At 52.7% G+C, this 27,982-nt stretch overlaps 2 protein-coding genes across 4 annotated transcripts; both read right to left on the bottom strand.

Annotated features, from left to right (window-relative positions):
- Positions 1 to 37: 37 nt before the first annotated feature.
- Positions 38 to 8,136, bottom strand: PA2G4 (proliferation-associated 2G4). Its single transcript, XM_026001971.2, has 13 exons — positions 7,580 to 8,136; positions 5,604 to 5,732; positions 5,189 to 5,294; positions 5,025 to 5,094; positions 4,686 to 4,778; positions 2,196 to 2,259; positions 1,889 to 1,967; positions 1,661 to 1,739; positions 1,432 to 1,565; positions 1,036 to 1,130; positions 791 to 918; positions 564 to 617; positions 38 to 366 (listed from the first exon to the last, which is right to left on the bottom strand). Exons 1-13 carry the CDS (start codon positions 7,665 to 7,667, stop codon positions 301 to 303), a joined length of 1,185 nt encoding a protein of 394 aa, XP_025857756.1. The 5' UTR covers positions 7,668 to 8,136; the 3' UTR covers positions 38 to 300.
- Positions 8,137 to 8,966: 830 nt separating this feature from the next.
- Positions 8,967 to 27,194, bottom strand: ERBB3 (erb-b2 receptor tyrosine kinase 3). Of its 3 annotated transcripts, XM_072746269.1 has the most exons (29): positions 26,843 to 27,042; positions 26,404 to 26,538; positions 23,492 to 23,643; positions 22,739 to 22,925; positions 22,001 to 22,126; positions 21,337 to 21,402; positions 21,075 to 21,193; positions 20,829 to 20,970; positions 20,365 to 20,478; positions 20,151 to 20,271; positions 17,637 to 17,710; positions 17,367 to 17,457; positions 16,941 to 17,146; positions 16,594 to 16,726; positions 16,132 to 16,222; positions 15,760 to 15,914; positions 15,312 to 15,365; positions 14,425 to 14,566; positions 13,732 to 13,851; positions 13,520 to 13,618; positions 13,148 to 13,333; positions 12,864 to 13,019; positions 12,544 to 12,619; positions 12,210 to 12,356; positions 11,806 to 11,903; positions 11,525 to 11,713; positions 11,300 to 11,371; positions 10,802 to 11,096; positions 8,967 to 10,631 (listed from the first exon to the last, which is right to left on the bottom strand). In XM_072746269.1, exons 3-29 carry the CDS (start codon positions 23,546 to 23,548, stop codon positions 10,108 to 10,110), a joined length of 3,840 nt encoding a protein of 1,279 aa, XP_072602370.1. In that variant the 5' UTR covers positions 23,549 to 23,643; positions 26,404 to 26,538; positions 26,843 to 27,042; the 3' UTR covers positions 8,967 to 10,107. The 3 variants fall into 3 exon arrangements, with proteins under 3 accessions (XP_072602370.1, XP_072602371.1, XP_072602369.1); XM_072746270.1 differs by lacking the exon at positions 26,404 to 26,538 and having other exon boundaries at positions 26,843 to 27,194; XM_072746268.1 differs by lacking the exons at positions 26,404 to 26,538; positions 26,843 to 27,042 and adding an exon at positions 24,005 to 24,145.
- Between the last annotated feature and the right edge of the window lie 788 nt (positions 27,195 to 27,982).

Here is a 27,982-nt window from a genome sequence, read left to right as displayed (position 1 = left end):
AGAAAAAGGCTAGAAAGAGGGGCTTGAAGACGATGAATTTTTACTCCTGATTTTATTATTCAATTTCTCTTTTCTATTTAAAGTAGTCTTCGGTGGCTGGGAAGCCTGGCCTCCCAAGACCAGAGTCAGTTGGAGCTGGTTGTTGTTGGAAGGGGTTGGGATGGGGACAGGGATGGGGGCAGGGAGACCCTGCTCTGCTGGCGGTCCTGGATGGAGAAGACGAACTGCACTTCACAGAGCCTGGGGTGTGGTGGAAAGGGGATGAGGCAGGAGCGGCAAGCTGGGGAGATGGGACCCACCTCAGTCCCCAGCTTCATTCTCTTCTAATGTTTCCCCACTGGTGGCATTCTCTGCAGTCTTGGAGGCCTATATTCATGGAAAGAACAGGAAGACTTATCAGTTTCCAACTACTTGCGCCAAGGACAAAAACATCCTAATGCTTTAGGTCAGGGCCAAGCAGGGCAGTAAGGATCTACAGAAATATGTACGTCCACCACAACCCAGGAAGGTAGACTAAAGACAGATCAGGTTCACCCTGCCAGTGAGGGAAGATCATAACACACCTTCTTTTTTTTCTTTTTCTGGGTTTTCCGACTTGCAGAACTCTGGAGGAGGGCCTGGAAAAGAGGAGGAAGAAAGAAAACAAATTTTGAGCAATGTAGAGGAAACATGAAATGTCACTCTCAGTATCGTAACTCTTTTCAGGCCTTTGTTGACATCTCATCCTCACTCCCAGGACAGGTGCCATGTGCTCACCACTCTCCCTTGTCTCCTTTGTGCTCACACTGACCTTTAGCTCTGCATCCTGGACTTCCATCTCAGACTTGTAGAGGTCAGGCTCAAAGGGACCACTGGTTATCCGCATGGGGCCATTGGGCATGAGCAGGACTGTAAATTTAAACTGGGCTACAAATTCACCTATAGGAGAAAGGAAAGGTTTTGATAAAATGACCCCCTGTCATAATCTTTTCTGAAGCTAGATGGTGGGGACCCTAATTAGGGGCTCCAAAGTGAAACTCTCTTCTTAGAACTCACCCTCCTTCTCATAGAGAACATTAAATGGCTGTAGCAGTTCATGTTTGGCGCACTCCACCACACCCATCCGGGCCTTCTTCTCATCCTCAAATGCTCTGGGTGGGGGAAGACAGATTCAGGTATCCTTAACTCCCTATCAAGTCTTACCATTTTCCTGTTTTTAAATAGCTCCTACCCTCAGGCAGAAATCATGCTTAGGATTGCACTTGCACATTATCTTCGATGAGAGGGCAATGGGGAGAGGGAGAGAAGGCATGCATGCAGACTGGAGCTACAAGTCTAGGCAGGGGCAGGGTGGAAGGGGGTGCACTGGGAGAGGTAACAGTGTTCCTGGGTGTGTGGTCTATGAGTCAGGCTGGTTCCGAGTCCTGTTCTTGTTAAGTGCAGTCATAGTACCTTAAAGTAAATGGCATGGCGTCAAAACGCCTCTCCACCTCACTGAAGAAGGCACGTGAAGTTTTCATTTTTAGGCCATACTGTTTAGAAGGGTCTCGTTTGTAAATGGTGGTTCTCTGTCCTGCATCCTTGGCCTAAAAGAGTAATGCGTTAGGTCACAGTTGGTCTGGTGCTCTTAGAACATACCTTCAGCTACCCCTCTTTGGTAGCTCTGGTAAACTCTCCTCACCTTGCCCTCTCCTGAGCTGACAAGAACATCCACAGCATATACTTCATGTACCTCAAATTCAGCTTTTTCATGGTCCTTCCTAAAAGGAATAAAAAGGGAACCATAAAAAAATGATTAGTCCCTGGAGTATGAAATAGAAAGGCAGACACAATTAGGCTGGGCGTATGGAAAAAAACATTCATGACTAGTCTCAGATGGTAGAAAGTAAAGGGTGGAATTGGCACCTACTTCTGCTGGTCTGTGGGATTCTGGATAATGGTTTTCTCTCCATCGATGACATGCTGCTTCAATTGATGTGACAACATACCTGTAGACACGACAAAGCCATTTAGAATCCCAAAGGGTTTCCAAATCCACCCATCAACACTGTGACAGGGCATGCAATAAAGGAAAAGTGCCTGGCTATGAAAACTCAGGGTAGGATGGGTTTTGGCTTAGACTGTGCTAGAGCCAGGATAGATCCTAAAAGGAGCAAAATTCTTCATTCTACTAAAGCACTCACTCAGACCCTCAACCCTGTTATCTGAGGTCTCACCTTCTATTGGTGTGCAATTAAACGAGTGGGCAACTTTGTTCCAGGCTTCTGTCACTTGTGTGTTCTAGAAGTACAAAATCAAGTAACAGGTGAGATATATACCAGAGGTCAGCAAGTTCTCTAACATGAGAATGAAAGGGATAAAAGAACTGAGTCTCCATATCCTCCATCAAAAAGCAATGATTCTCAGTGGCTTTTCATTTCATGGCCCTATTATCCCTACAACCTAAAAACACCTTACATTAGCTTATCATTTTATAAATGCTTTCACCAAGATGGTCCAAGTAGACAATAATTCTGAAAGATGAATGGGGCAGAGCTATATTCCATATCCCAATTTAGAAGATGTATAAACTGAAAGGAAAGGTTAAACTGTATATGTATGTATATGTATACATATACATATACCTACATATACTGTATATACTGTATATGTATACTGTATATATGTATATGTATGTATAAACTGAAAGGAAAGATTAAAAGATTTGCATAGGGTTAAGCCAGCTAACCGAAAGAAATGGGAATAAACCCAGGTTTTCTGGTGACAAATCCCGTGTTTATCCCATGATATCTGTTGAGAGGGGACAAGTTCTGATTTTCCCTTTTAACTCTTTCAAACATCTGATCTCCACCTAAACTATTTCCTTTGCATTAAACAAAATGAAAAATACATAATCATAACTAATAATACTAAATTTTGTGTTAGGTACTTCATCTCAATTGTCATAACAACCCTATGACAATAAGGGGCAATTTTATTTTTCCTATTTTGCAGATGAGGAAATCTGAATTCCAAGTTACTTTTAAACAGTAAGGGGTGGCAACAGGGCAAGAACCCAGAAATTCTGATGTATGTCATAATTTACAATAGCCACTATACAATTATGCATTCCAGTGGAGATATGCAATAGTTAGTATATAAAGAATAAAAATAATTAATGTGCACAAGCGCTTACTATGGGCCAGGCACTGTTCAAAGAGCTTCATAACAGTGTTAGGAAGGAGTATCATAAGGAAACCAAGACAGAGGTTTAAGTAAAAATGATGTGAATAACAATGGAGATGAGGTACAAACTGATTAAAAGCATAAAAAACAAGAGCACAGGGGAACAAAAAAGGCAAGCTTTAAGTATCGAATAGGACCTGGAATGGAGACTGAAGTGTTAGAAAAAAGGTCTCCACTCATAATCTAACATGTTAAAGTGTATTAATCCATAACAGTTCATGATCCCTAGGCTTCCTGACATTGTCTTGCAAGGCAAAGAACTCACTTTTGGCCTCTCTCTGCTACCAGTTTACTGGTACTATTATGATTTATTTCATTAGCTTTTAAAGTTGGGTTTTGGGAGTACCTGCCTGGCTCGGTTGGAAGGGCAATTCTTGATCCTGGGGATAGGATTTTGAGCCCCACATTGGGTGCAGAGGTTACTCAAGTAATTAAGTTAAAAGGAAAAAGTTTTTTATTCATTTATTCACGAAAGACACACAGAGGCAGAGACACAGGCAGAGGGAGAAGCAGGCTTCATGCAGGAAGCCCGATGCGGGACTTGATCCTGGGTCTCCAGGAACACGCCCTGGGCCGGAGGTGGCGATGAACCGCCGAGCCACCAGGGCTGCCCTTTCATCTTTTTTTAACATGTATTTTACTCCAAGTGATATACCTCAAATTATTTTAGGAAAAGATGCACAACCAAAACATGAAAAAGGAAAGATCTCTAGGCTCCATGAAGAATGGATCATACATCCTCATATACCTACCTAGCATGGAACTTACCTATGATAGGCACTCAGAGTTAAACAGTGCTTAGTTAACTGCCTCTTCTATTTCAGAAATCTGTTTCTAATTTTGTTTTTTTTTTTTAAAGATTTTATTCATTCATTCATGAGAGAGAGAGAGGCAGACGCATAGGCAGAGGGAGAAGCAAGCTCCCTGCAGGGAGCCTGATGCGGGAACTTGATCCCAGGACTCTGGGATCATCACCTGAATCAAAGGCAGACATTCAATCACTGAGCCACCCAGGTACCCCAGAAATCCAATTCTAATTTTAAAGAGTTGTTTGTATTAGGGGCACCTGACTGGCTCACTCAGTAGAGCATGTGACTCTTGGTCTCAGGGTCATGAGTTCAAGCCCCACCTTGGGTATAGAGCTTACTTAAACAAAGAAAAGCTGTTTTATAAGGGGGCTGCAGAAGCTGGGAATTCAATAGAGAATAGTTATATGTGGGATGCCTGGGTGGCTCAGGGGTTGAGCATCTGCCTTTGGCCCAGAGCGTGATCCTAGGATCTGGGATTGAGTCCCACGTCCCACACTGGGCTCCCCATAGGGAGCCTGCTTCTCCATCTGCCTATGTCTTTGCCTCTCTCTAAATATATATCTCTCATGAATGAATAAATAAAATCTTAAAAAAATAGAGAGAGAATAATTATATGTGACTAATCAACTTTGGCTCTATCATCTCTGGAACTGGACTCAACAGCTTACTTACCTGGTTTCCAGGTTTGACCAGGCGTAGAGCAGCTTCAGCACAAAGGTGAGCTGCCTTAATGACATCTGCTTTCCGCCCTGTTACTTGGGTCCCCTGTAGATAAGGAAATGCAATCAGTACCTTCCTGGATGCAATCAGTACCTTCCTGGAAAGTGCTTTACTCAACTGGTCACTATGCAAGGCCAGCCAATGAACAGGAGAGAAAACACTTTTCTCTTTTTATTTCTCTAGGGAATCTCTCAAAACATTTGGCGGTAGAGAGTGGGAATAAGAAGCAAGCAGCAGCATATCCTCCCCCACTCCCCATAGGTAGAACAGAGTTCAAAGGAGGCCACCTACCTGAGCTACATCAACCACAAAAGTGTGAGCCACATTAGCGATGAAGCCATCCACATGGACCCCAAGGTCACTAAAAGGCAAGAAGAGCAGAGCACAGCATTAGCAACTAGCACTACGCAAAGGCTTAGGAAAAAGACAAGTGCTCTAAAACGGCTTAAGCTTACATTTTTACCAAGTCACCTTCCTTGAGAATATAGTCCTGGTCGCTCTTCAAAGGGGAGAAGTGACATACACAGTTATTTACTGAAATGCTGGTGGGAAAGGCAATACCTGTAAAGAGATAATCATCAGCCTTACTGCCTTGCTGTCTCTCTCTCTCTCTCTCTCTCTCTCTCTCCCTCTCTCTCAGCCCTGTTGCCCCTCAGAAAAATGGAAGGATTTTCTTCAGGGTCTTGACCGTTTGATCAGTTTGGATTGAGTAGGAAACTGCTTGTATCCCACCTGCCATTCAAATTTCCAAATATCTCAACCAGGGCTCGGATGGGGGTTAGTTACATCATTACAATAAAACAAACAGGACTGAGTAAGAGTCAAATTTGGGAAATTAGTGGGGGGATTTTTTTTTTTTTTTTTTTTTACCTTTCTTCATTTCTTTTTCTTTCTTGAAAATTTTCCCTGTCTCTTCCATAATCATGGCATCACCTTTCTCACACAGGCTCAGTACCGACACACCTGAGCAGGATGCTTCCACCAAGGACCGAAGTACCCCTGGGAACAGAATCCCACAATGTCAGCCCTGCATGTGTTGTCTAAGTTACCATCCAAATAATATCCAGAAGTTAGAGTTACTAATATTCCGTAGTGCCATTGCCCGAAGGCTGAAAGAGTGAACAGAAAAGTTTTGCCTCTTGGAATATAGCTACCTATAATCACTAAATGTCTACTTTCTTTTTCCTAAAATAAAAATCCCTCCCTATAGAATGTGACAACTGGGTAAACGCTATCTGTCTCCCTAGGAAAGGGAGACTTTCCAAAGATACCTGTGGCACGGTAGGACAGTTACGAACTTCGAGGGGGTTCTCATCAAGGTAACCAACATACATGCAAAGCAGACTAGAAGAAATTTATAGGCGTCAGGAACAGGAAGGTAGACACAGAACTGCTGACTCGAAGCTGATGCATTGTTAAATGCTACCTTTTTCCCTTCGCAGACACCCCAATTAGATGTTTGTAATCTCTGTGTAAACGTATTTCTTCATCAACCAGTGTATAAACCAAAAGGACTTAACCTAAATTCCCTGGGCTTCAACGGGCTCATGGCTTACAGCTTTTAGCACAACTCAAAGAGGTGTAAGACCCGAAAGAGTTTCAAACTGATATCTGGGATCACAGTGCCTCAGAAGTTGTTAAGTTGCAAGGGAAAACTTTTTTTCTGATTCAAACCACTAATACTCAAAAGTACCCCAAATGGGGGCACTACACTAAATGCCCATTATGTTATAAAGCACTGTTGTAGTCACAGGTCATTCTCTCCGTGGCCTAACCTGAGCTACAGGTTTGATTTTTGTTATCTAAGTTTTGGGGATTCTTTGGAAGTGTGAAAAACACAGGTTTTTGGCCCTAGAACTAAAGGGATCCTAAATACTTATCTTTACTGTCAAAACCATTTAAAAGCCCAAATCCAAGCATCTTCTGTCCCCCCTAACTGGGTATTAAAGTAAAAAGGTGAACTGGAAAGAGAGAAAACAGAAAGTGAGACACCTGCCTAGCTTGGCAGGCAGCTGCTGAGAAAGTCAGAGCGCAGTCATAATAAGGAGAGAACTTCTGAGATTCTAAAATCAGTCCCTCCCTTTTCTGTACTGTTCACAAGGCTGGCCTAGTTGGGGTGAGAACCTCAAAACACTCTCTAGAGTTGTCAAACCCCTGAGAACAATCATATCTGATGGTTAACTAAGGCGATCCGCCCAGATTGCTGGTAGTGATGAATGACTACAAGGAAAGGCTTGATCTCCAAGACTTGTGGTAGTATCTGCAGGGGTGCCCTCCAACGGTCCCCGAGCTGACCCAGAGTAGAAGGGGGCCCCACCAGCGAAGGAGCTTAAGTAAAAAAAAGCACGAGCCTCCAGCAAAGCACGTGGTAGGGAAGCTGGTGTCAGGGGAGGCAGCAGGGGAAGAAGGGAGCCGGCGATCCGCAAGGGAACTCGGCGACACGTGTCGGCTGGGCTCCTGACGCCGGGGAGCGAACACAAAATAGAGGGGCGCCTCCGACGCCAACAGCTGCCGCTTCCCTCCCGAGGCGGCCTCGCCGCTGCCTGAGTCGGCAGGCAGGGATCCGGAGCGAAGAGCGCGGGGCGGCAGCTGCACCCGGCCGCCCGAGTAACCGCCTGAGGTCCAGCCGGCCGCGGGCCCGTGCCTCCAGACTCCGGCCCAGGCCCGGCGGCGCGGGTCCCAGCGCAGCAGTCTTCCCACCCGCCGCCCCCAGGGACCCGAGCTGGGCCCTCCGCGGTCACTCGGCACGGCCCCACCGCGCCGGCCGCTCCGGGGGCAGCCCTGCACCGTCCCCTCCGCCTCCCCCTCTCAGCCTCGACCTCCGGACCCCCGAGGCCCGCACTCACGGTTGGCGATGTCGCCCCCCATCTTATACTTGGTCACGACCAGGTCCTCGGCAATAGTTTGCTCCTGCTGCTCGTCCTCGCCCGACATCTTCCCACCGCCGCCGCCGCCTCGTTCCCCCTTAGCCGCCGCCTCTGTCTCCCTTTCCAGCCGCAGGCTGTGGCCAGAGCCCCTTCGATCCGCGAGGAGAGCGCGAGCGAAAGCGCGAGCGAGCAAGGGAGCGGGCGGGCGGGCGAGCGAGAAGCTGCGAGCGCGCGGGCTGAGGCACAAGGCACACTGGGACAACGAGTCCCTGCTACAGCCCGCCTCTAGCCGAATCTGCGGACTCTTGAACTACAACTCCCAGCCCGCCTTTCGCGCCCCTAAGCCAGGCCCTGGGGCCTTGCCCTCCGAGGGCCTCGCACGCCGGAACCGCCGAGCACGCTGGGAAGGGTCAGACTCCGGCGGGAAGGCGGAGCCCTCCGGGAGCCTGAGGGGAAGCGTGGTCTCTCCCGGAAAAACCACAGCGACCAGGAGCCCTGAGCGAGAAGCCGTAAGAGAGGGGCGGGCGGGCGGGCGAAGGGGCGGGGCGGGGCGGGGCGGGTAGAGGCAGGCGGCGGGGGCAGCTGGGTGGAGCCGGGCGCGGGGGCTGCGTGCACCCTTCCAGGGCTCCCTGGAGCGGCCGGCGGGACCGGCTCGGCCCGTCCAGTCACCCTCCGATGCTGGGAGAACCAGGAGCCCCGGGGGCAGCTCGGCTCCAGAGGGATTATCCACGTGCAGCCTCCCAGAGGCCAGACTCCGCTGAAGATGGCTCTGCTGTTCCAACAATAGGCTTGGATGGCACCTGAGGAAGTGCTCATAGACGTGAGGAGAGCAAGACTTCTGAAATACACGGGAGTTTCCGACAGACGAGTTGTTCCATCCCGTGAGGCACTACGTTTGTAGGGCTTTTTCTTATTTTCCCAAATGTGGGCTTTCTTGTTTTTGTTATTCCCAGCTGGTGGTCCTTAGAGATTCCTAGTAAGGGCAGCCCGGGTGGCGCAGCGGCCTGGCGCCGCCTGCAGCCCGGGGTGTGATCCTGGGGACCCGGGATTGAGTCCCACAACGGGCTCCCTGCATGGAGCCTGCTTCTCCCTCTGCCTGCGTCTCTGCCTCTCTCTCTGTGTGTCTATGAGTAAATAAATAAAATCTTAAAAAAAAAAAAAAAAAAAAAAAAAAAGATTCCTAGTAGAAGCCTTAAAGGAGAAGGAACTGTGTGTGTACTATGCTTGTCTTCTGAGAATACAAAGAAAAGTGGGGCTGGAGAAGCTGCAAGGTACAGACTGTCAGAAGCTAAATGGCCATGCACTGCGGAGGAGCGAAGGGGTGATCTGCCTTCCACACTATAAAGGTTTTCATCTGACACACAGGAAGCTGAAAAACCGGCATTTTTATTCAGGTGTGTATAAAAACAAAATAAAAATCTTCAGTGATACAACAAACACCGTTTCCCATCCAAGGAGACAGAGGCCTGAAGCTGGGTCCTCTTTCTATCCCAGCTGGAAGCTTCCCACTACTGGATGAGAACAGACCCTAAAAGTGGCTCTTGCGACCCTTGTGAGGCTGTCCCTTGGGTAAGAAGAGACCATTTACAGCACATACAGGTTAGGGTTTACACAAAAATGTCCAGTTATTTTTTCCATCCGACCACCTCCTTCCCCCTACTTCCTGAGACCTGAGATGAGAAGTCTGGGTGTAGGAGGAGGCTGTGGTTGTTGGGGGTTAGGCTTGATTCAGTGCAAAAACAAGAAGACAATGCCCCTTACAAGGACTCTGACTTTTATCAGTTTTCCTTGATACCTTACAGTAAGAAAACCTGCCTTGTAAGATACTGAATCCTGGACCTGCCACTTAATTTACTTAATCTTTTTAAGGCTCAGGTTCCTTATTTGTGAAATGGGCTAATACCTAGCTCACAGAACTGTTGTAAGGATTAGATGAGATAATAGAGATAACATAGGTAAACTTTAGCATGATGGCTGGCATAGTAAATACTCAATTAATAGTACTCATTAATATCTATGCCCAACCTCTCTCCACTTAAGATTCGAAGCTTTCCATTCTTCCTAGAGGGTTGAGTCATAAGCCCAAAGTTTACTTGCCCCTGGCACGTTACCCCCATTTTCCTCTTTCTTAGGAGTCTGATGGGAAACAAAAGCACACTTTAAAGACTAATCTCAACAAGTCAGAGTCTGAGAGAAAGGGACAAGGGAGTAATCCTTCATATCTCCAGGGAGTCCCCCTGAGGAAGCTGACGAATGGGTTTAGGAAAGCACACAAAATAGGGAAAATCTCCTTTCCTGGGATTGGGAAAGAGAAGAAAGTGCACAGCTGGCTACACATCAAGAATTTTGTGTCAAAGTGTTTAAAAGCCTCCAAAGGTTGAATGGAATTGTCTAGGGCTGGGGAAATAGGGCTGAGACCTGTGAGGAAGGGACTAGGGAGATGAGGGGTACCCTCTAGAGGCACTAGCTGCCATGAAATGTTCCCTGAGTACTTCAGGGAGCAGGGGTTATGTTCTCTGAGCATCAGCCTTGGGGAAAAGCCTGCTATGCCAATAATCAGGATTATCGAAAGCGGAGTCAGTGGCTTCTAAACTACGTAGAGGTTTGAGGCGGGCACAGTGGACATGCGGGGCATGGTTTCCAGGCCCCTGGAAAGCTCTCATCTCTTCATACCCTTGCTCAGCGGCTGGGCAGGCCCCCATGGCTGCATAGTCTCCCCCAGGAGCTCCTCCAGCATGTCGCCGATTCATATATTCATAGTCCTCATCTGGGGTTGTGCCAGCAGCGGGCATGAGGGGCACAGGGTTGAGTGGGCAACTCTGTGTGCTGCCCAGGGAAGCGCTGAGGTCTGATCCCACATCCATGTACTCATAACCTAGCTCCTCGAGAGAACTGGGCCTAGGGTGACGAGGTGGACTGTGTCTTCTCCGATTCATGTATTCATACTCCTCATCTTCCTCCTCTTCTTCAGTACCCAGGACAGAGCTGAGGCCCACTGAAGAAAGGGTGCCTTCCCGGGAGGAGGGAGTACCTAAGGGTTGAGAAGAGAGGGTAGGTATGTGGAGAACATGGTAGTAGCTGGTGGGAACTGGGGGAAAGAGGAAATTATGCAAAGGGAGGGATTAGATCAGAGAAGACAAAAGGATGACGAGGAGCCTGGGGGCAGGGATCAGAGAAAGATTTCTAGGAAGAGTCAGGCACCTCTGAGGTGTGCATCTGGCATGACATATCCATTGACATCCTCTTCCTCCAACCCTGGTGGGGAGAGTGGGGTGACAGGAGTAAGCAGGCTGTGGCGCTGGGAATGGTAGGCACTGTCTCCTCGTGGCCGTGGGCTCCGGCTCCGGCTTCTACACATTGATGCCTTCTCCTGGAGCTCAGCCTCGGACCCTGTCACATGGCCCTCTGAGGACTCTGATGCCAGGCGTCCCGGTGGCATTGGGTGCAAAGAGGCTGGACGGGGGTACCGCTCACCAGTCCCACAAATGGCAGACTCCTAAAGGAGGAAAGTAATACACGGAAATTTATACAGAGACGAGGGAAAAATTGGTATTCCTTTAAGAGACTGGGTTGTTCGATGCCTTCTTTTTTGTGGGGCACTGGTTAAACCTCAAGGATTTCTAAAGCCTCCCACATGGCCCCTATGGATTCTAAGAAATTGCCACCCAGCCTCTCAGCAGCCCCTTAAAGAGACCTTACCTGGCAGGTGTCCCCAAGGTTACCCTGGTTCATAGGCATATATCCAGATGATGGGCTTAAGAGGCTCTGGCTCTAGGATGAAAAAAATGAAGGTTTAGATTAAGGGAGAAATCTACTCACCCTGGGGGCTTTTAAGTAGTTAATCTGGGCATCAGTGGGGTTCATGAGGGTCTAGGTAGATAGAGGGCTCAGGGTGCAGAGTCTTAAAACTGGGAAGTGCCTTACCCCATGGGGCCGATTAAGTGTTCCAACTGGCAGACTGAGGGCAGAGCTTAGTGTGGCCGCCAGGCCATCCTCCTCCATCTCCAAGTCCAGATCTAGCTCCAGTTCTGGCTCCAGCTCCACCTCCTCCAGTTCCTTGTTTGTCAGAGCAGGGGGCTCTGCCCCAGGGGGAATTCCAGGCCCACTCTCTCTCTGTAGGGGCAGGTGATTGTTAAGATGGATCCTAGTTCCAGCCAAGTTCCCCTTCCTCTAGATCTCCTTGACAACTCCTAACCACTACTCACCTTTATGACCAGATACCGTGGGGGGTCTCGGGCCATCCTGGTGAACTCATTGGCTAGTTCTTTAAAGGTTGGACGGATGTTCTCATCAATCATCCAACCTGGTGGCAAGATGTAGGAAGCAGAGCCATAAGAGGGGAGTAGAGTAGGGAGGGAAGGCAGTTAGACAATGGCTGGGGGGCACCCAGGTGGTGCAGTTAAGCATCTGACTCTTGGTTTTGGCTCAGGTCATGAGATTGAGTCCTGAATCAGGCTCCTTGCATAGTGCGGAGTCTGCTTAGGACTCTCTTCCTCTCCCTTTGCCCCTCTCCCTGCTCTCTTGATCTTTCTCTCAAATAAATTAATTAATTAAAGAAAGAAATAAAGAGAAAGAGAGAGAAAATGGCTGGGATCAGCAAGTAACTCACACTTGACCATGACCATGTAGACATCAATGGTACAGATCTGGGGCTGTGCCAATCGCTCCCCCTTCTCTAGCAGATCTGGTACTTCGGCCAATCGTAGCCCAGCATAGGGCTCTGCCCCAAAGGTCATCAGCTCCCAAACTGTCACTCCTGGTAGAGGAAGATATGACTAGTTGATGGCAAAATAGTAGACATAGGCATGAAGATGAAGGGAAAGCAGAACTTGATCTCACACAAGGATCTGAAGGGCTCAGAAATTCTGAAAAGGGGAGTCTCTCAAAAGGCAACTATGGAATTTGGACCAGTGACGGTATGGAGGGTATCCAAAGGGACTGACCATAACTCCAGACGTCACTCTGATGTGTGTATTTTCCAAAGTGGATACTCTCCAGGGCCATCCACTTAATTGGAGTCTGGGGATTTAAAGGCAAAAGTGTCATCAGTTGACCTCCACAAATTTTCTCACCACTTCTCTGCCCCAAGTTCTCTCTCATTCCTTTCTTTGTTGCTTTCTGAACTTGAATTTCCATCTCCAGATTCCTCTCCTCAAATGTACTGTGCAGCATCCATTTGCCTCTGAAGGAGACCACTGACTGCTCTCTATCCCATGCTTCACTCCACCCCCACCTCCTTACCCAGCCCTTTGTGTTACCTCACCTTGGCCTCACTGTGTAGTAGTTGCTTATCATCGGGGGGTAGCAGGTCAGCCACCCCAAAATCTGCCACCTGGACCTGACTTGGTGACTTCAGTAGCACATTTCGGGCCGCCAGGTTCCTATGCACCATACCATGCTCCTCAAGGTAGTACATCCCCTACAGAGGAAGGATGTATTCTCAAAGTTGGGTGGAACTGATTCTTGAGATCCAGAATCCTCCCAAACCCTAAGGGCACCTCTCAGAACTTCAACCTCCCTGCCAGCCACCAGCCAGGTTCCTCTCACCTTGGCAATCTGTACTCCCCAATTGAGCAGCAGCTGGGGCCCCAGTGCTCCACGGTGTTGTCTCACATGATCCAGCAGGGAACCCAGAGGCAAGTACTGAGTGACGAGCTGCAGAGATGACCCTGGGCACAGTCCCAGCAGCCGTACAATGTGGGCATGGTCTAGGCTGCCAATGGCCAGCATATGCTACGAGACACAGAAGGGGTTATCCAAGGATCAAGAAAGTCCATGTACACCCAGAGGGCTAGCCCAACATTCAGGGACATCAGTGAGGCCAACAGTATCTGCTAACACAGGACCATGCTGCTACAAAATCCTACCTACTATTGGCCTCTCTCCTAGTGGCATGCAGAATACCCTTCCTTCACTTACATCCGTCACATCTTGAAAACTCTGCCGTCCACTCTTGTCCTCGATGACTTTAATGCAGACTGGAATCTTGATTGATTCGCCCTCAGGAATCCATACTCCCTGGGAAGTGTTGGGCAGGAGTCAGCCTAAGGTCATTCTCCCCAGGCTGGCCCTTTCCCTAAATCTTTCTCTCTTTCATCCTAGAACCTTTCTCCTCCTCCTCCTCCACTCACTTTGTGCACGGTTCCAAAGACGCCTGAGCCAAGGACTTTAAGCTTCCTCAGCTCTGTTTCTTTGAAGATTCTGGCCAAGACTTTGTTAGCCTTCTCACTGGGATCCAGAGGCTCTATGCTCTGAGGAGCAGAACGGAAGAAAATACTCAGGAAAGTCCATTCCCATGTCCCACTCGCACCCCCTACCTATAAGTGGATGCCCAGAGCAGTGGGAACAGGAAGGATTGTCTTTAGTCTTAAAAGTCATTGCAGGCATACTGGGGAGTAAGAGACCCTAAGGTCTGTGTTCATGACAACAGGAATCAAGAGTTGGGTTTCCCCTTTGATGGGAGGAAGGGGGCAGGGGGCAGAGCTGGTAACGCTACCACCCTGAATACTTTCATACAATTCTCTATGCTTTTCAAAGCACCTTCATGTACATCATTCCATTTCATCCTTACAGCCATCCTATAAGGATAAATGTTATTATTTTTTCCATCTACGAGCATACAATGAGGCACAGAGAAGGAAAGTAACTTCTTCACAGTCATGTGGGAAACTAATGGCAAAATCAGGACCAGAATGCAGGATTCCTGTTTCTCTGGCCAGAGTTCTTTCTAATGGACCATACCACCTCCCTGAAGAAAGGGATCAAATCTCTGGGAAAGGAGGACGCTCTTAGTAGGTAAGTAAGTAAGTAAGGTAGGCACTCACCTCACCCCGTTCCAAGTAACGCCGCATAGCCCTCTTATTCTGAATCCGGCGCCCACGCCAATAGAGTAAAGTGCCTCCCAGGATCAGGAAAATCATTGCCAATCCCACTACCACTGTTAAGCCCACTGCCAGATGGGTTTTGCTGTGGGATAGAGAAGTCCAGCATTACCCTGGGTCTACACCTCCCTTAAAAAATGTCATCTACGCCTACATGAAAGGTATAGTACAGATCTGGGGCAAGAATTTAATATTCACATACACACTTTTTTTTTTTTTATGATAGTCACAGAGAGAGAGAGAGAGGCAGAGACATGGCAGAGGGAGAAGCAGAGGGAGAAGCAAGCAGGCTCCATGCACCGGGAGCCTGATGTGGGATTCGATCCCGGGTCTCCAGGATCACGCCCTGGGCCAAAGGCAGGCGCCAAACCGCTGCGCCACCCAGGGATCCCACACACATATTATTGAGCAATGAAAGGGTTAAACTACATCTGCACCTCCTGAGGATACTACAAATTAATTTTAGGATGGGCAGTCCAGAAGCCTGGATTCTTGTGTCTCCAAGTCCAGGGATACTGGTGTATATAGAAGGACAGAATGGGGGGTGCCTGGGTGGCTCAGTGGTTGGGTCTGCCTTCAGCTCAGGTCATGATCCTGGGGTCCTGGGATCAAGTCCCCGCATCGGGCTCCCTGCATGGAGCCTGCTTCTCCCTCTGCCTGTGTCTCTGCCTCTCTCTGTCTCTCATGAATAAATAAGTAAAATCTTAAAAAAAAAAAAAAAAAAAAAAAGGACAGAATGAATAGAGACCTTCTTTCCAGCAGGTAACTGCCCCTTCCCTAGCTTCTCTCCCAAATACCCCCAGCTGCTAAAATCTCCAAGCCCATCATACCTGATCAGTGCCAGTGTTTGACCTAAACAGTCTTGTAGCTCTGGTCCCTTACACCTAGAGAAGAAAGTCACCTCCTTAAATGGGAGCTTGGGAGACCCCCATAGCAAGCTCAATCCCACCAGCCTCAACACACGACACTGTTTCAGACCCTACCATGGTATCCCATCCTGGAGCCCTAATCATAAGACACAGCCCCCCTCTCTAGCTTGCCAACTCTCCCCTAGTCCCTCTCTTGAATGAAACTCCCCTGAGCTGGGGTTATTTCAGGTTCTCAAAACTGTGGTATAATTTTGTGCTGTTATTGAGATTCTTTTTCTCCAATTCTTCACCATACAGCTTGGCGTGATTCTTAAAATCACAGTTCCTTTATTCTCTCAGGTCCCCTTTACCCTCTAATTTCCCCCTAGTTTTGTTTTTCTCCCTCCCCCATTATTATCCCATCACTGACCCCTGGGTGCAATTCTCGTGGCAGGGCCGACATTCGTTGTGAGTGTCTGGGTACTTGTAGATGGGGCCCTTGGCACCGAGGACTCCATTGGGGCAGCTGCTCACACAGTGCGGCCCATCTCGAAAATGGGCACACTGAGCACAGGCATCAGAGCCCTGGGTGGAAGAGAAGGTTGGGAAGAATGGGATCCCAAGGCCAACTTCACCCCTCCCAGCAAGGACCAATGCAGCGATTCAGGATGCTCCATCCACAGACCCTAGGGTTATCTGGCCTCCTTGTGCTGGCCTTGTGATTTGGCCATTATCATTCTCAAGACCTTCTAGTACTGCCCATGCCCTTCCTCCCTTAGAGATCCTGGTGTTGCTACTGTACCGAGCCATTGCATGTGGCAGTCCCCTCCATGGGTTGGCACTCCGGGTGGCAGGAGAAGCATTCAGCTTCATGGGCAAACTCACGAGGCTCCCTGCAGTGGGGGGTAAAGGGAAGGGGTCACTTCTAAGTCCTGACCTTTATGTCCAACCACAGGGTCCCCTTGCTCAATTCCACCCAGGCATATGCAGAAAGTTGTCTAGGGGTGCCTAGGTGATGCAGTCAATTAAGCATCCAACTCTTGGTTTCGGGTCCAGTTGTGAGATCAAGCCTCTCATCGGGGCTTGAGTCAGCTTGGGGTTCTCTCTCCCTCTCCCTCTGCCCCTCCCCACCCTCTAAAATAAAGAATTATTTTTTAAAAAAGGAAGAAAGTGGACTAAAGGCTTTCAGGTACCAGCTGAATAGCATCCATCCCAGGGCCCCATCCTCCCACCCCTTCGTGCCTCTCTCTCCCCTCAGTGTTACCCATTTAGAAAGTTGCAGTGGGTCACACAGACACCTCCTCGGCTGTAGTTTCGACAGGACAGGCACTGACCAGGACCTGGGCCCCAGCATCCCCCAGAGGAGCACAGGGGATCACACACTTTGCCCTCTGCCACTGGGAAGGAAGGGGTGAGACAGGAGGAGTCAGCTCTCCTCATGTGCCTTCTGCTGAGCTCTTCCTCCTAAGTGCCTCCAGCCTAACACACCCCTCTCCTTGGCTCTACCCTCTGATCCCTACTCCTACTTCCAGAACAGAACAGTTTTTACACACTGTACCCTCTCCTCCCTGACTTCTTTTTCCCGGCCACCCTCTGGGCCCTTCCCCTCACCGCAGTCTCTGCGGGGCCGATTATGCTTGATGTCCAGCCTCTCTTCCGGAGGCCCCCGAAGCAGCCTGGTCCAGTTCAGAGAATGGTGGTAGCAGAGTTGCTTGTTGGCACTTATGTAGATACGCCCAGCACTAATTTCTTTCAAAGATCGGAGGCCCAAAGATGTTATATTCAAGTTCTTCATGATCAGCAAAGAGAAACCCCGGCTGAGAACAAGGAAACGGGGTAAGAAGGGAGATTACACAGGGGAAAATGACCATGCAATGGATTCCTTTTCATTTAACCAATGTGCTCTGGGCCAGTCAGACCGGGAAGAGAGATTCCCCTTCCAACTCTCAGCCCTTTGGGCATGCTGAGACAAAGATGCCTAAGAAACAGGGTTCATTGCCTGGAGGTACTACCACCACCACACTCCTAACTACTCACTTGTACAGGCTTCTGCCCCCAATGGTTGTCAGGTTGGAAAAGACACTGAAGTTGTGCATGTGGGGAGGCCAGGACTGGATGTTCAGGTAACCTGACGGGTTGGAGAGAGGCGCGTCAGTGGGGAAGGAGTCTTCTCCTCTTGCCTTCTCAAGTTCTAGTGGCCCCTCTCCCATCACTTGTGACATGATTTTGTAACTAGTTATACACCAATTTGTGTCAGTGGTTCACTCATTTCTCTCAGAAAGGGTAGCAGCCTCTCTTCCCACTCACCTGTGATCTCCCGTACTGTCCGGAAGACATTGAGCTTCTCAGGGTCCAAGGCAGGGATCTTGTGCCAGGGGTCTCTGGAGAGAACAGTCAAAACCAGTCAACAAGATACAGGTACAACCCAGTCACACCTAGCCTCAGAACTTAAGTTTCTTTTTTCTTTTTTTTTCTTTTTAAGATTTTATTTATTTATTCATAAGAGACACAGAGAGAGAGAGAGGGGCAGAGACACAGGCAGAGGGAGAAGTAGGCTCCCTGCGGGGAGCCTGACGTGAGACTCCATCCCGGGTCTCCAGGATCACTCCCTGAGCTGAAGGTGGCGCTAAACCACTGAGCCACCCGGGCTGCCCAGAACTTCGTTTCTAATACCATCCTCCACTAAAAGGAAACAGGGCTCCTTGGAGAAATGAGTAGGGCGGGAGAAATATAACATGAGTTTATAGCATCTTATGCAAAAAAGGAAGTAAGTGCTCAGAGAATGAAGGGTACAAAGAATCTGGGATCCGGCTTGAAGAAGCCCCCAGTGGCCAGAACAGAGACAAATCAACACCAAAATAATAACTGTAAAAGATTATAAAGGACTGAGTGAAATAGGTACCAATCAATCAATCAATGGGAAAGGAAAACTGTTCCTAACGCTAAAATGCCGACAAATAAATGCAAAAGGAATAATGGAGTTAGAAAATCATCATGTGGCAACTCTCATCGAAAAATCGATTCAGGGATCCCTGGGTGGCGCAGTGTTTTAGCGCCTGCCTTTGGCCCAGGGCGCGATCTGGAGACCCCGGATCGAATCCCATGTCGGGCTCCTGGTGCATGGAGCCTGCTTCTCCCTCTGCCTATGTCTCTGCCCCTCTCTCTCTGTCTCTCTGTGTGACTATCATAAATAAAAAATAAAAAAAAGAAAGAAAAATCGATTCAGGGGATGCCTGGGTGGCTCAGCAGTTGGGCCTCTGCCTTTGGCTCAGGGGGTGATCCTGGAGTCCCAGGATGAGACCCACATCGGGCTCCCTGCATGGGGCCTGCTTCTCCCTCTGCCTGTGTCTCTGCCTCTCTCTCTCTCTCTCTGTGTCTGATGAATAAATCAATAAAATTTTTTTAAAAAATTGATTCAGGGGGTGCCTGAGTGGCTGTCGGCTGACCATCCAAGTCTTGGTTTTAGCTGGGGTCCTGATCCCAGGGTCATGGGATGGAGCCCCAGGCCGGCTCTGTGCTCAGCGTGGAATTTGCTTGAGATTCTTTCCCCCTTTTTCTCCCTCCCCATGTGCTTCTTTGCCAACTTGCACACCCGCACACACGCACAAGCGTGCACACATGTGTGTATGTGTGTGTGTGTGTATAAATAAACAAACAAAATCTTTCTTAAAGTACGTTGATTTGGGCAGGGGCACTTGGCTGGCTCAGTAGTGGTGCATGCGACTCTTGGTCTCAGGGTTGAGTTCAAGCCCCACGTTGGGTATAGAGATAACTTAAAGAAAAAAATCTTAAGGGGCGCCTGGGTGGCTCATTAGGCATTGGACTTTGATTTCGGCTCGTCATGATCTCAGGGTCCTCCACGTGGGGCTGTGCTCCTGACATGGCCCCACTTGGGATTCCCTCTCTCCCTCTCTCTTTTTTAAAGGATTTTTAAAATTTATTCATGAGAGACAGAGAGAGAGGCAGAGACACAGGCAGAGGGAGAAGCAGGCTCCATGCAGGGAGCCAAGGTAGGACTTGATCCTGAGACTCCAGAATCACGCCCTGGGCCAAAGGCAGGTGCTAAACCGCTGAGCCACCCGGGCGTCCTTCTTCCTCTCTCTCTTACATAAAGGGGTGCCTGGGTGGCTCAGTCAGCTGGCTGTCTGCCTTCACCTCGGGTAACAGTCCCAGGATCGTGGGATCAAGTCTCACATTGGCCTCCCTACTCAGTGGGGGAACCTGCTTTTCCCTCTCCCTCTGGAGCTCCCCCTGCTCGTCTCTATCAAATAAATGGTTAGATAGATAGATAGATGTAATAAAATCTGAAAACAAAAAACAAAAAAAGTAGTAGGAGAACACAATTTCTTTGTCCACTGCCGTGCAGTGAGACGGTTATCAGATTCCTTTGGGGGGGGGGGGGTCTCAAGGGATTCAAGTCCTGGGTGGCAGACAGAGTTAGGAATGGTCAGGTACTGTGTAACCTTTAAAATTTCATGATTTATATTCCTTTTATTTTTTTAATTTTTAATGATTTTTATTTCTTTATTTTGAGAGAGAGAGAAAGAGAGAGAGCAAGCAGGGGGAGGAGCAGAGGCAGGGGGAGAGGATCTCAAGGACACTCCATGCTAAGCACAGAGCAGGATGCGGGGCTTGATCTCACAACGCCTAGATCACGACCTTAGCTGGAACCAAGAGTCGGACGCTTAACCGACTGAGCCACCCAGGTGCCCCTGTGATTCATATTCCTAATCAGCAGCACATATGAAGGGTTGAGCCAAATGCAATGAACCGTGAGAGGATGGATGGAGTGGGGGTTAGAGAGGGAATGCAGAGTCTAACCCATTGAGGCCAGTGATCAGAAAGTCCAGGTTGCCCAGGATCTTGGTGCAGTTCACAAATCCATCAATGTTGCTCGAGTCCACAGTCTGGAAGCGGCTCCCGGAGCCTGTCCCCTCACAGGCTGCAAACACAAAAGAGGCTCAGTGGGTAGAGCCTGATTGGTCTCTGGGGAAAGGAAGTTCTCTTCACCAACTCTTCACCATCTCCTACTCACCTTTGGGGCACAGCCCCCCACAAGGTTCACACATCTTGAGTCCATTTTTATCTACTTCCATCTTGTCAGGAGGACAGGCCCGGACACAAGACGTTTGATCGACCACAAAGTTATCTAGGGAGAGGAGGGCACCAGGAGAGACAAGAGAGGAACACTGCCAACGAGCAACTGAACCTTGCTCCCTCCTGCTCTGTGCTGGATCTGTCCCAAACCACCACCCAAGGTTCCTTAAGCGCTGTCCTATGGCTGAGAAAAGCTCTTTGCTCTTTGTTGCAGAACTAGGAGCAGTTGCTAGAAATCATGGGAAGTAGACAGGACAGTAGACAGGACAGTGGGGAGAGGATTCACCGGAGTGATTAGATTACAACTTACATCCTCTACCACCCAACTTGATCCCTATATCTCCTAAAATTTTTTCTAAAACCCTGGTTCTACTATCATTGTTCCTCTTTTTAGACACTTACGGGGACAGCTGGCTACACAAACTCCACCATACTGATACTTGGTGTGGGGATTGGGTTCCAGCTGGAAAGTTAGCTTGTTGTAGACCAGAGGCTGTGGACACTGGCGCACACAGGCCCCGCTGTCATTGAAGAGTCGGCAGGCCTAGGAATGTAGGAGATTCATAAAACTCACATTATGTACATATCCCTACTTCCTCCCCAAAGCCCACATCCCCACTTCAGAACCAGGCAAACGGTGGTACATACAAAGCAGTCTGTATCCTGAGGGCCTGAGCAGCCCCCTGCACACTCATCATGGCAGCACTGGTTGGGGTTGGGCCCAAAGCAATGACCATTACACTGAGGGGCACAGATGGTCTTGGTCACTATAGAAAGAGAAGAAGCACGGCAGTCAGGGCTCTGACTCTTGCCCTCTAGTCTAGGCTTGTCCTACCCCCGGTGTTGACATAGGTCGGGGCGGGCAGGGATATGAAAAGTGTATGAGGTTTTTGGAGGAGAGTAAACGCACATGTCTGGCAGTCTTCTGGCCTAGGACCCCAGCATCGCCCCTTGCAGGTCTCATGACATGGGGGACCTGGTTGGGAAAGAAAGCAATGCAAAGGGCTGTTGAGGGCTAAGAAAGGCTTGCTTGAGTCAACAGGGTATGATGTCAGCACGCAGGCACCCCAGTCCCACAAAGCAAAGGGCCGGGCAGTGTCCCTCCTGGCCCTGGGGCTCCGCAACTGTCAACAAGGGGTGGGGCCACACCTCCGCACCCCCCGCAGGGCGGCTGAAGGTGCCAAGCCCGGCCCAGGCCCACCCCGGGCCCACCCCGGGAGCTTGGTTCCTCCTCGGCAAACTGAACCCAGCAGGAATATGTGTGTGTGAGTGGGCGGGGGCAGCCGACTGTGATGGGGGGCAGGGGGCCCCGGAGCGCGGAATGTTGACACGGAGGAGATGGGGGCCTGGAGCCCGCAGATGAGGCTCTCCTCAGTCCCGGGGTCTTCTGCTCCTTCGCATAGAGCTTCCGAGGTTGGGAGCCCAGGGGTCTCGGGCCTGAGGTGTTCCTCTGAGTGGACAGGTGAGCTCGGACTGGGGTAGGTGATGACTGATGACGGGGAAGGGCCGCTCTGTCTGGCGGGGCGGGGGGGGGGGGGGGGGGGGGGGGCGGGGCGGCCGATCACGTCACTCACAGCTCCTGCCGTTGTCCTTCACCACTATCTCGGCGTCTCGGTCCCTCACGATGTCCCTCCAGTCGATCGTGTCCATGTGACAAAGCTTGTCGTTCTTCTCAATATACACTCCCCCCGCCAGAATCTCTGAGGTCGGGCAGAGCAGTGACAGGCTAAGGGCTCCGCAGGCCTCTCCCTGCCCCCACCGACCCCGCAGGCCACCGGGACTCCGGAGAAGGCCATGCGGGGCAGGCAAATCTGTCTGATTAAAGCAAGCTCTGGAGAAGGCTCGCCTTGTAGGGCAGAAGGGGCCAGGCCGACGCGGCCTCCCAGACACCTGTCCAGATCCGGTTTAGCCGGTGGGGGAGGGGAGGCAGAGCCAGGAGATCCCTGACTCAGTCACCTCCTTGGTCCGCCTCCAAGTGTGTTTTCCAAGGACCGGGCAGGGGAGTAAGAGGTAGCCCTGGGGCGTGTGGTCCCACAGTTCCCCAGCTTGGGGGTAATCGTGAGGGGGAGGTGACAGGATTTCAGAGCCCCAGCTCAGGCTGGGGACATAGGGCCCTCCCCCCCCCTCCCCCCCCCTCCCCCCCTTCCCCCCCCCCCCCCCAGCAGGGGCCTCCGCTCCCTCTCTTGCTTAAGGAGGAGCAGACCTTTAGACTAAGGCCGTGGAGGGGAGCGCCTGGTGGCAGCCTGGATCTCAGGGGGAGCGCCTGCCCACGGCCTGGCTGGGGGCGGCCGGGAGACACCCGCGGGACTGACCCGTGAGCTGAGTGAAGCGGAGCTGGCGCAGGGCATGGCTGGAGTTGGTGTTATAGTTGAGCATGACGAAGATGGCGAACTTCCCGTCGTACACCTGAGTGCCCCGCACCACCCGGAGGTTGGGCAGGGGCAGGGTGGGGAACTCGTTCATGGCCACCAGGACATAGCCGGTCACTTCTCGGATCCACTGGGGTGGCACAGGTCATGTCAGCGGGAGGGATAACAGAACAAACGGCCTCGATCCCCCCATCCTAGGGGGATCCCTAACCCCCCCCCCCCCCGAAGTCTTTCTAATTCCTGCTCCGGAGTAGGGAGCAGCGGGTGCCCCGCTGCCTGCCGTGTCCCTTCTGCCAAGGAAGACAGGCGGCACAAGTGCCCGGGAATCCTAGGCCCCTCCCCTTTCCTTCTCAGGGTCTGGAGCCTGGAGCGTCCTCGGTCCTGGGTCCTCGCTCAGGCCCATCCTCCCCTCCCGAGCACCTCCCCAAGTCCCCAAGTGGGCCCCGGTGCACAGCACCAGCCCGTCGCCTCCCGGGCCAGCCCCCCCCCCCCCCCCCCCCCCCCCGCCCGGCCTCAGCGACCAGGCCCTGGGGCCCACATCCCGGCCCGGTCCCGGAAGCACCCGGCTGGGATCTTACAAACCCCAAGGTTCTAGGCGTGCTGAACCCCAGCAGAGGGTAGCCCTGGGGGAGGGAAAGGGGGTCTCTGTGGGGAAGATCAAGGGGGGAGCCTGAGGTAGGGAGTCCGCGCTCTGACCTGCAGGAAGGAGAGGTCAGCATTGTGCCCCGTGAGCACAATCTCGAGGTTCCCCATCACCACCTCGCACCGCTCGTAGAGCTTGTACAGGGTCTGGTATTGGTTCTCAGCGTCGCCAGTCACGCTCAGCCCGTTCAGAGTCCCGGGACACACTGCTCAAAGTGGGGGTCAGAGTGGCAGAGACTGGACACAGCTCCCACCCGGCCCCCGAGTCATCCCCCTGGTCGCCCTCCCACCAAGCCGCCACCTCAGCCCTCAGCCCTCACCCGGAGAGCCGGACACAAAGGCCCATGTCGGTCTGAGAGCCCAAACCCCCTCCTCTCCCAGAACCCCCGCGCCATCTCTCTGCACAGGCAGGTGAAAAAGTTTCCCTCTTTCAGGTACTCCTTTGGGTACTAAGGAGTTAACCAAAGAGGATGTAGGGGTTTTTCCCCCCTCCCTAGGGAAGTTAGGAATGGACCACAACTTGGTTACCCTCCTCTTCCCTCCCCCCTCTCCAACCAGGGTACTTACTTCTCTACCCCCATCCTGGAATAAATATCTCTTTGGGGCCAGCACACAGCCCCTATTGTGTCTACCGAGGGTGGGATGGGGGCAGAGGGTGGGGGCAGCGCCCAGGGCCACACTTCAGCCCACAATGAGGCAATTCTATCTGGGAGGAGGGGGCTGCTCCACCCAGTCCCGAGACACCCTGTCCTCAGTGGCACCCGCCCCCTCCACCCTCAAGCCTTGGGCTCAGACAAGTGACCTCACTAGAGGGGGAGCTCTGGTGGGGAGAGGGGGGTCAATGTGAGCTTTGTCCTTAAAGCTGAAAGATAAGGAGTTGGTTGCCTACCCCGCACCCCCTCTTCCTCAACTCTGGCCTCCCGGTTCCCTTGCCCTATTCCAACACATCGCAGCTCCTCAGCATCACACTTTCCAGCAAATACAGACAAGCCTGGAGGGAAACAGCAGAGGATCCCCCCCATTCTAAGCCTTCCACGCAATTTCATTGTCAAAAGATTCATTAAAAAGCTTTGCAACATGGCAGTCTTGGGGGTTCACTTGCCCTTCTAAGTATGGAGGACACAGGGGCTAAGGGAAAGGCGGACCCCGAAGCCCCACCCCTCTCCCCTCCGCTGAGAGGCCGGGGGAGGGTGGGGGGTAGACACCACCTGTTCTCACCACCCTTCCCCGGGGCGCTGGCAGTTTAGTAGGAGGCGGGAGTGGGAACAGAGGAAGAGAGATTAGTGAGACTCCAACCCCTCCTCCTAGATACACCCCTAGTCTGACCACTGGACTTTGGAGGGCTCCCATCCCCTTTCACTCCCCACAATGGGAAGCAAGGGGGTGGGCTAGACCCAGCAGAGGAGTAAACTGGCTGGGAGCTCCCAGAGGAGCCTGGGAACTCTAGGGTCCTGGGGCTGAAAGTAAAGAAACTAGGAAGGTTAATCATTTAGGGAACAGCCCCACCCTAAACCCTTTCCTGGTAGGACACCCCCTCTTGCAAGTCAAGGCTCCAACCGCTCTCCCCAGATAAGGGAGGAGCCAAGATTTCTGCATGGAGAAGTGGGATATGTATGTGATGTGTGTGTGTGCACATGCACGAGGGACACACGCGCACGCACACACACAGACAAGCATGCACACCGCTCCCCGCTGGCCCAGAAATCTATACTGGTTCTGTCCTCGGGGTTCCTTATGAGGAAGTATTTCAGGTGGCCCCATCTATCCCGCCTGCCTTAGGTGTCTGTGCAGACTCTGTGTCTGTGCCTGGAAGGCTAAAGGGTTAGAGGTCCGAGTTCTCTGCCATCCTGAGGGTAAAGTCCATATTACACAAACAGGGAGCAAAGGGCCTGCTCAGGAAGAGAGTGTGAAAACCACCTCTAAGGAGGAACAGGCAGCATGGGGAGGAGGGAAGGGGGAAGAGAATAAGGAAAAGCCCCACTGTACCCGGGGACCAGGGGCCTAGGGAGGGGCCTGGCACTCCTTTGGTAGAGAGCACTGGGGTGGGTCAACCAGGAATCTTCAGGGCCTCCTCAACCAGAGGCCTCCTCTCCAATAGCCCCCACCCCCATCACAGCCAGGACAAAGGGACTATAGAAGGACTGAGACAGGGCCGGATGCCCAGAGGCTGCAGGATCCAGATAAAGGGTAAAGAAACCCAACCATGCCTGCCTCCTGTCTCCCCAAGGGAAGGTGGCCAGGATCTGGGACTCCTGGGTTCCTGGTTGAAGATTCCAAGGGTCTGGATGGGACAGTGACCCAGTCATTCTATTTGGTCCCGCCCACTCCAGTCCCCAGACCCCCCCCCCTCCACCCCACCCCCCACCAGCTGGGAGTTTCAAAGTCAAGATCCCAAGTCTAAATTTAGGCCCAGCAACTGTGGGGGAAGCACAGGTGTTTCTCCCACTCCCACTCTGGGGAAGAGGCCCTGGCCCTCCCAAACCCCAAGCTGAGGTCTGGGGGAGGGGAAGAGATCAACAGGATTCCTCCAATTCGAGCAACACCAGAACTCTCAGGTGTCCACGGTCGCAGAGACACCCCAAGGGGGTGGGCTCGGATGGTATGGGAGTGGGAGGAGGAAGAGAGGAGCAGTTTGACTGTTGTCTAGACTCCAGGAGACAGAGTCAGACAATAAGCAGAATGTAGGGGGGGGGGCTGGGTCCGGGAAGGACTCCCAGACTGGAAGCTCAGGAGGTGGGAGAGACGCCCTGTTGGTCTCGGGTTGGGGGAGAAAAGACAGACAAGTCCAGGCTGCAGGCCCCTGACCCTACAGCATCTGGCCCAGAGCCTGTGCGTAGTAGATGTTCAATAAATATTAGTTGAATTGATCTGGGTCTTGACAAAAACAAGAGGTTGGTCAAGCCGGGGACCAGCCAGCTTGGTTATTCTGAGGAAATGAGGGAGGTCGGCTCTGCGTGGCCTCTCACCCCGATGTCACCTGTACTTGGCCCTTAGGTGCGCCTCCGCCCGTCCCGGGGCAGGTCCACGGAAGAGGAGGTGCGGCTCTTGTTTTTCCAAGAGTAGAAAACAACAATCCCCTCCGACCCCTCCCTAGCTCCGCCCTGTCGGCAAAACAACGAAACTGGAGGCGCCGAAACCGAGGGAGGGGGTGGGCTCACAGGCCGGGACCCCACTCTCCGGGACCTCACCCCCCTCACTGCCGCCGCACGTTTGCGGAGCCGAGGCCCCACGGCCGTCCCCACAGGGCGCCCCAGGGGAGCGGGGTGTCCCGGGGGCTCCCCACCCCGACGCAGATCACAAGTGGGGGGTCGGGAGCCCCGAGCCTGCCGCAGCGCCCCGCCGGGGTGGTCCCAGCGCCCCCCGCCCCCGCCCGGGCCCCCCCCCCCCGGCGCCCGCGCCGCTTACCTGCCTGGGAGTTGCCCACGTCGGAGGCGCGGACCAAGCTGAGCAGGAAGCCCAGCACCTGCAGCGGCGCCGTCGCCCTCATGACGCCCGCGGAGGCGGCGGCGGCCCCGCGGATCCCGCCCGGGGCCCCGACTAGGACATCGGAGCGGGGCCACCTGAGCCGCCAGCGACGGGCAGCGGCGGCGGGGAGGCTGCGGAGTGCAATCGGAGCCGGGCCGGGGCGGGGGCCTGCCGGGCAGGGGAGGGGGGCGGCGCTGCAGCCGGGGCTCGTCCCCGGGCCACGCGAGCCGAGCCGGGGTCGCGCCCGGACCTTCCCGGGGGCCGGGCCGAGGGGCGGCCGGGACTGCAGACGCCCTAGCGCCTCCGACGGGGAAAGGTGCTGGGGGCGGGGAGGGCGCCTCGAAGCCCGGCCCCTGGAAGCTGGCCGCGCCCATTAACCAGATCACTCAACTTCCCCAGCCGGTTGGGTCACTGGGGGGGGGGGGGGGGGGCTCCCTGAATGTGAATGTTTTTCTCCGTGAGTGTTTGTGAGGAAGGCGCGGGCCGCGCGCTCAGGCGCCTCGGTTTCCCCGGGACCCTTCCGGCCCCGTAATCCGTCCACGCTGCCCTGGAAGCCGAGCCCCGAGGCCGCGTGAAATCGCGCCGTCTCCGGCCGCTTCCTCCCGCAGACCCGGCGCCGGCCCGGCCTCTCCGGGGGATTTGGGGAGGGGGGGCGGGGGCGGCGGCGGCCTCCAGCCTGGGAACAGACCCGAAGCCCGCCTTTTCCCTTCCAGCCCGGGAGGGGCTCCCGCACCTGTCGCGCCCCCTCTGCTGCCCCCCGCGGCCGCCTGGGAGAACAGCTGCCTCCCATCGCGGCCCGGAGTCCCCGCCGTCGGGGCGGCCGCGGCCCCCGCCGCCTTAATGCGCACCCGCACCCGCGCGGGCGCCTTGCACGCCCGAGCTCGCGCTGCAAAGGGGGGCGCAAGGCGGGCGCCCGAGGCCGCGGCCACGAAGGGCTCGGACCCCCGCCACCTCCGGCGGCCGCTCCCGGGTCCTGGCCCGGGCGGGGGGGGCACCGGCGCGCGGCCCCCGAGCCCCGCGGGTCCTCCAGCAGCTCCCACGAGCGCCCCCTGGCGCCGGGGGGGCGCATCTCACAGCGCG

The sequence above is a fragment of the Vulpes vulpes genome, unplaced genomic scaffold (genome assembly GCF_048418805.1).
Source record: "Vulpes vulpes isolate BD-2025 unplaced genomic scaffold, VulVul3 u000000697, whole genome shotgun sequence".
Classification (NCBI taxonomy): domain Eukaryota; kingdom Metazoa; phylum Chordata; class Mammalia; order Carnivora; family Canidae; genus Vulpes; species Vulpes vulpes.
The sequence above is the reverse complement of the archived record's forward strand: the minus strand, read 5'-3'. Positions and strand labels throughout refer to the sequence as shown.

Excerpts from the sequence above, each read along its gene's own strand:
- ERBB3 (XM_072746270.1), bottom strand. The coding sequence starts at position 26,924 with ATGAGGGCGACGGCGCCGCTGCAGGTGCTGGGCTTCCTGCTCAGCTTG. Across the intron at positions 15,366-15,759 it reads CACGAGAATTGCACCCAGGG|GTGTAAGGGACCAGAGCTAC; the intron begins GTCAGTGATGGG and ends TTTCTTCTCTAG. Across the intron at positions 11,714-11,805 it reads CACGGTATCTGGTCATAAAG|AGAGAGAGTGGGCCTGGAAT; the intron begins GTGAGTAGTGGT and ends CTGCCCCTACAG.
- PA2G4 (XM_026001971.2), bottom strand. The coding sequence starts at position 7,667 with ATGTCGGGCGAGGACGAGCAGCAGGAGCAAACTATTGCCGAGGACCTG. Across the intron at positions 5,733-7,579 it reads GGGGGGCGACATCGCCAACC|GGGTACTTCGGTCCTTGGTG; the intron begins GTGAGTGCGGGC and ends TTCTGTTCCCAG. Across the intron at positions 618-790 it reads TCCAGGATGCAGAGCTAAAG|GCCCTCCTCCAGAGTTCTGC; the intron begins GTCAGTGTGAGC and ends CCTCTTTTCCAG.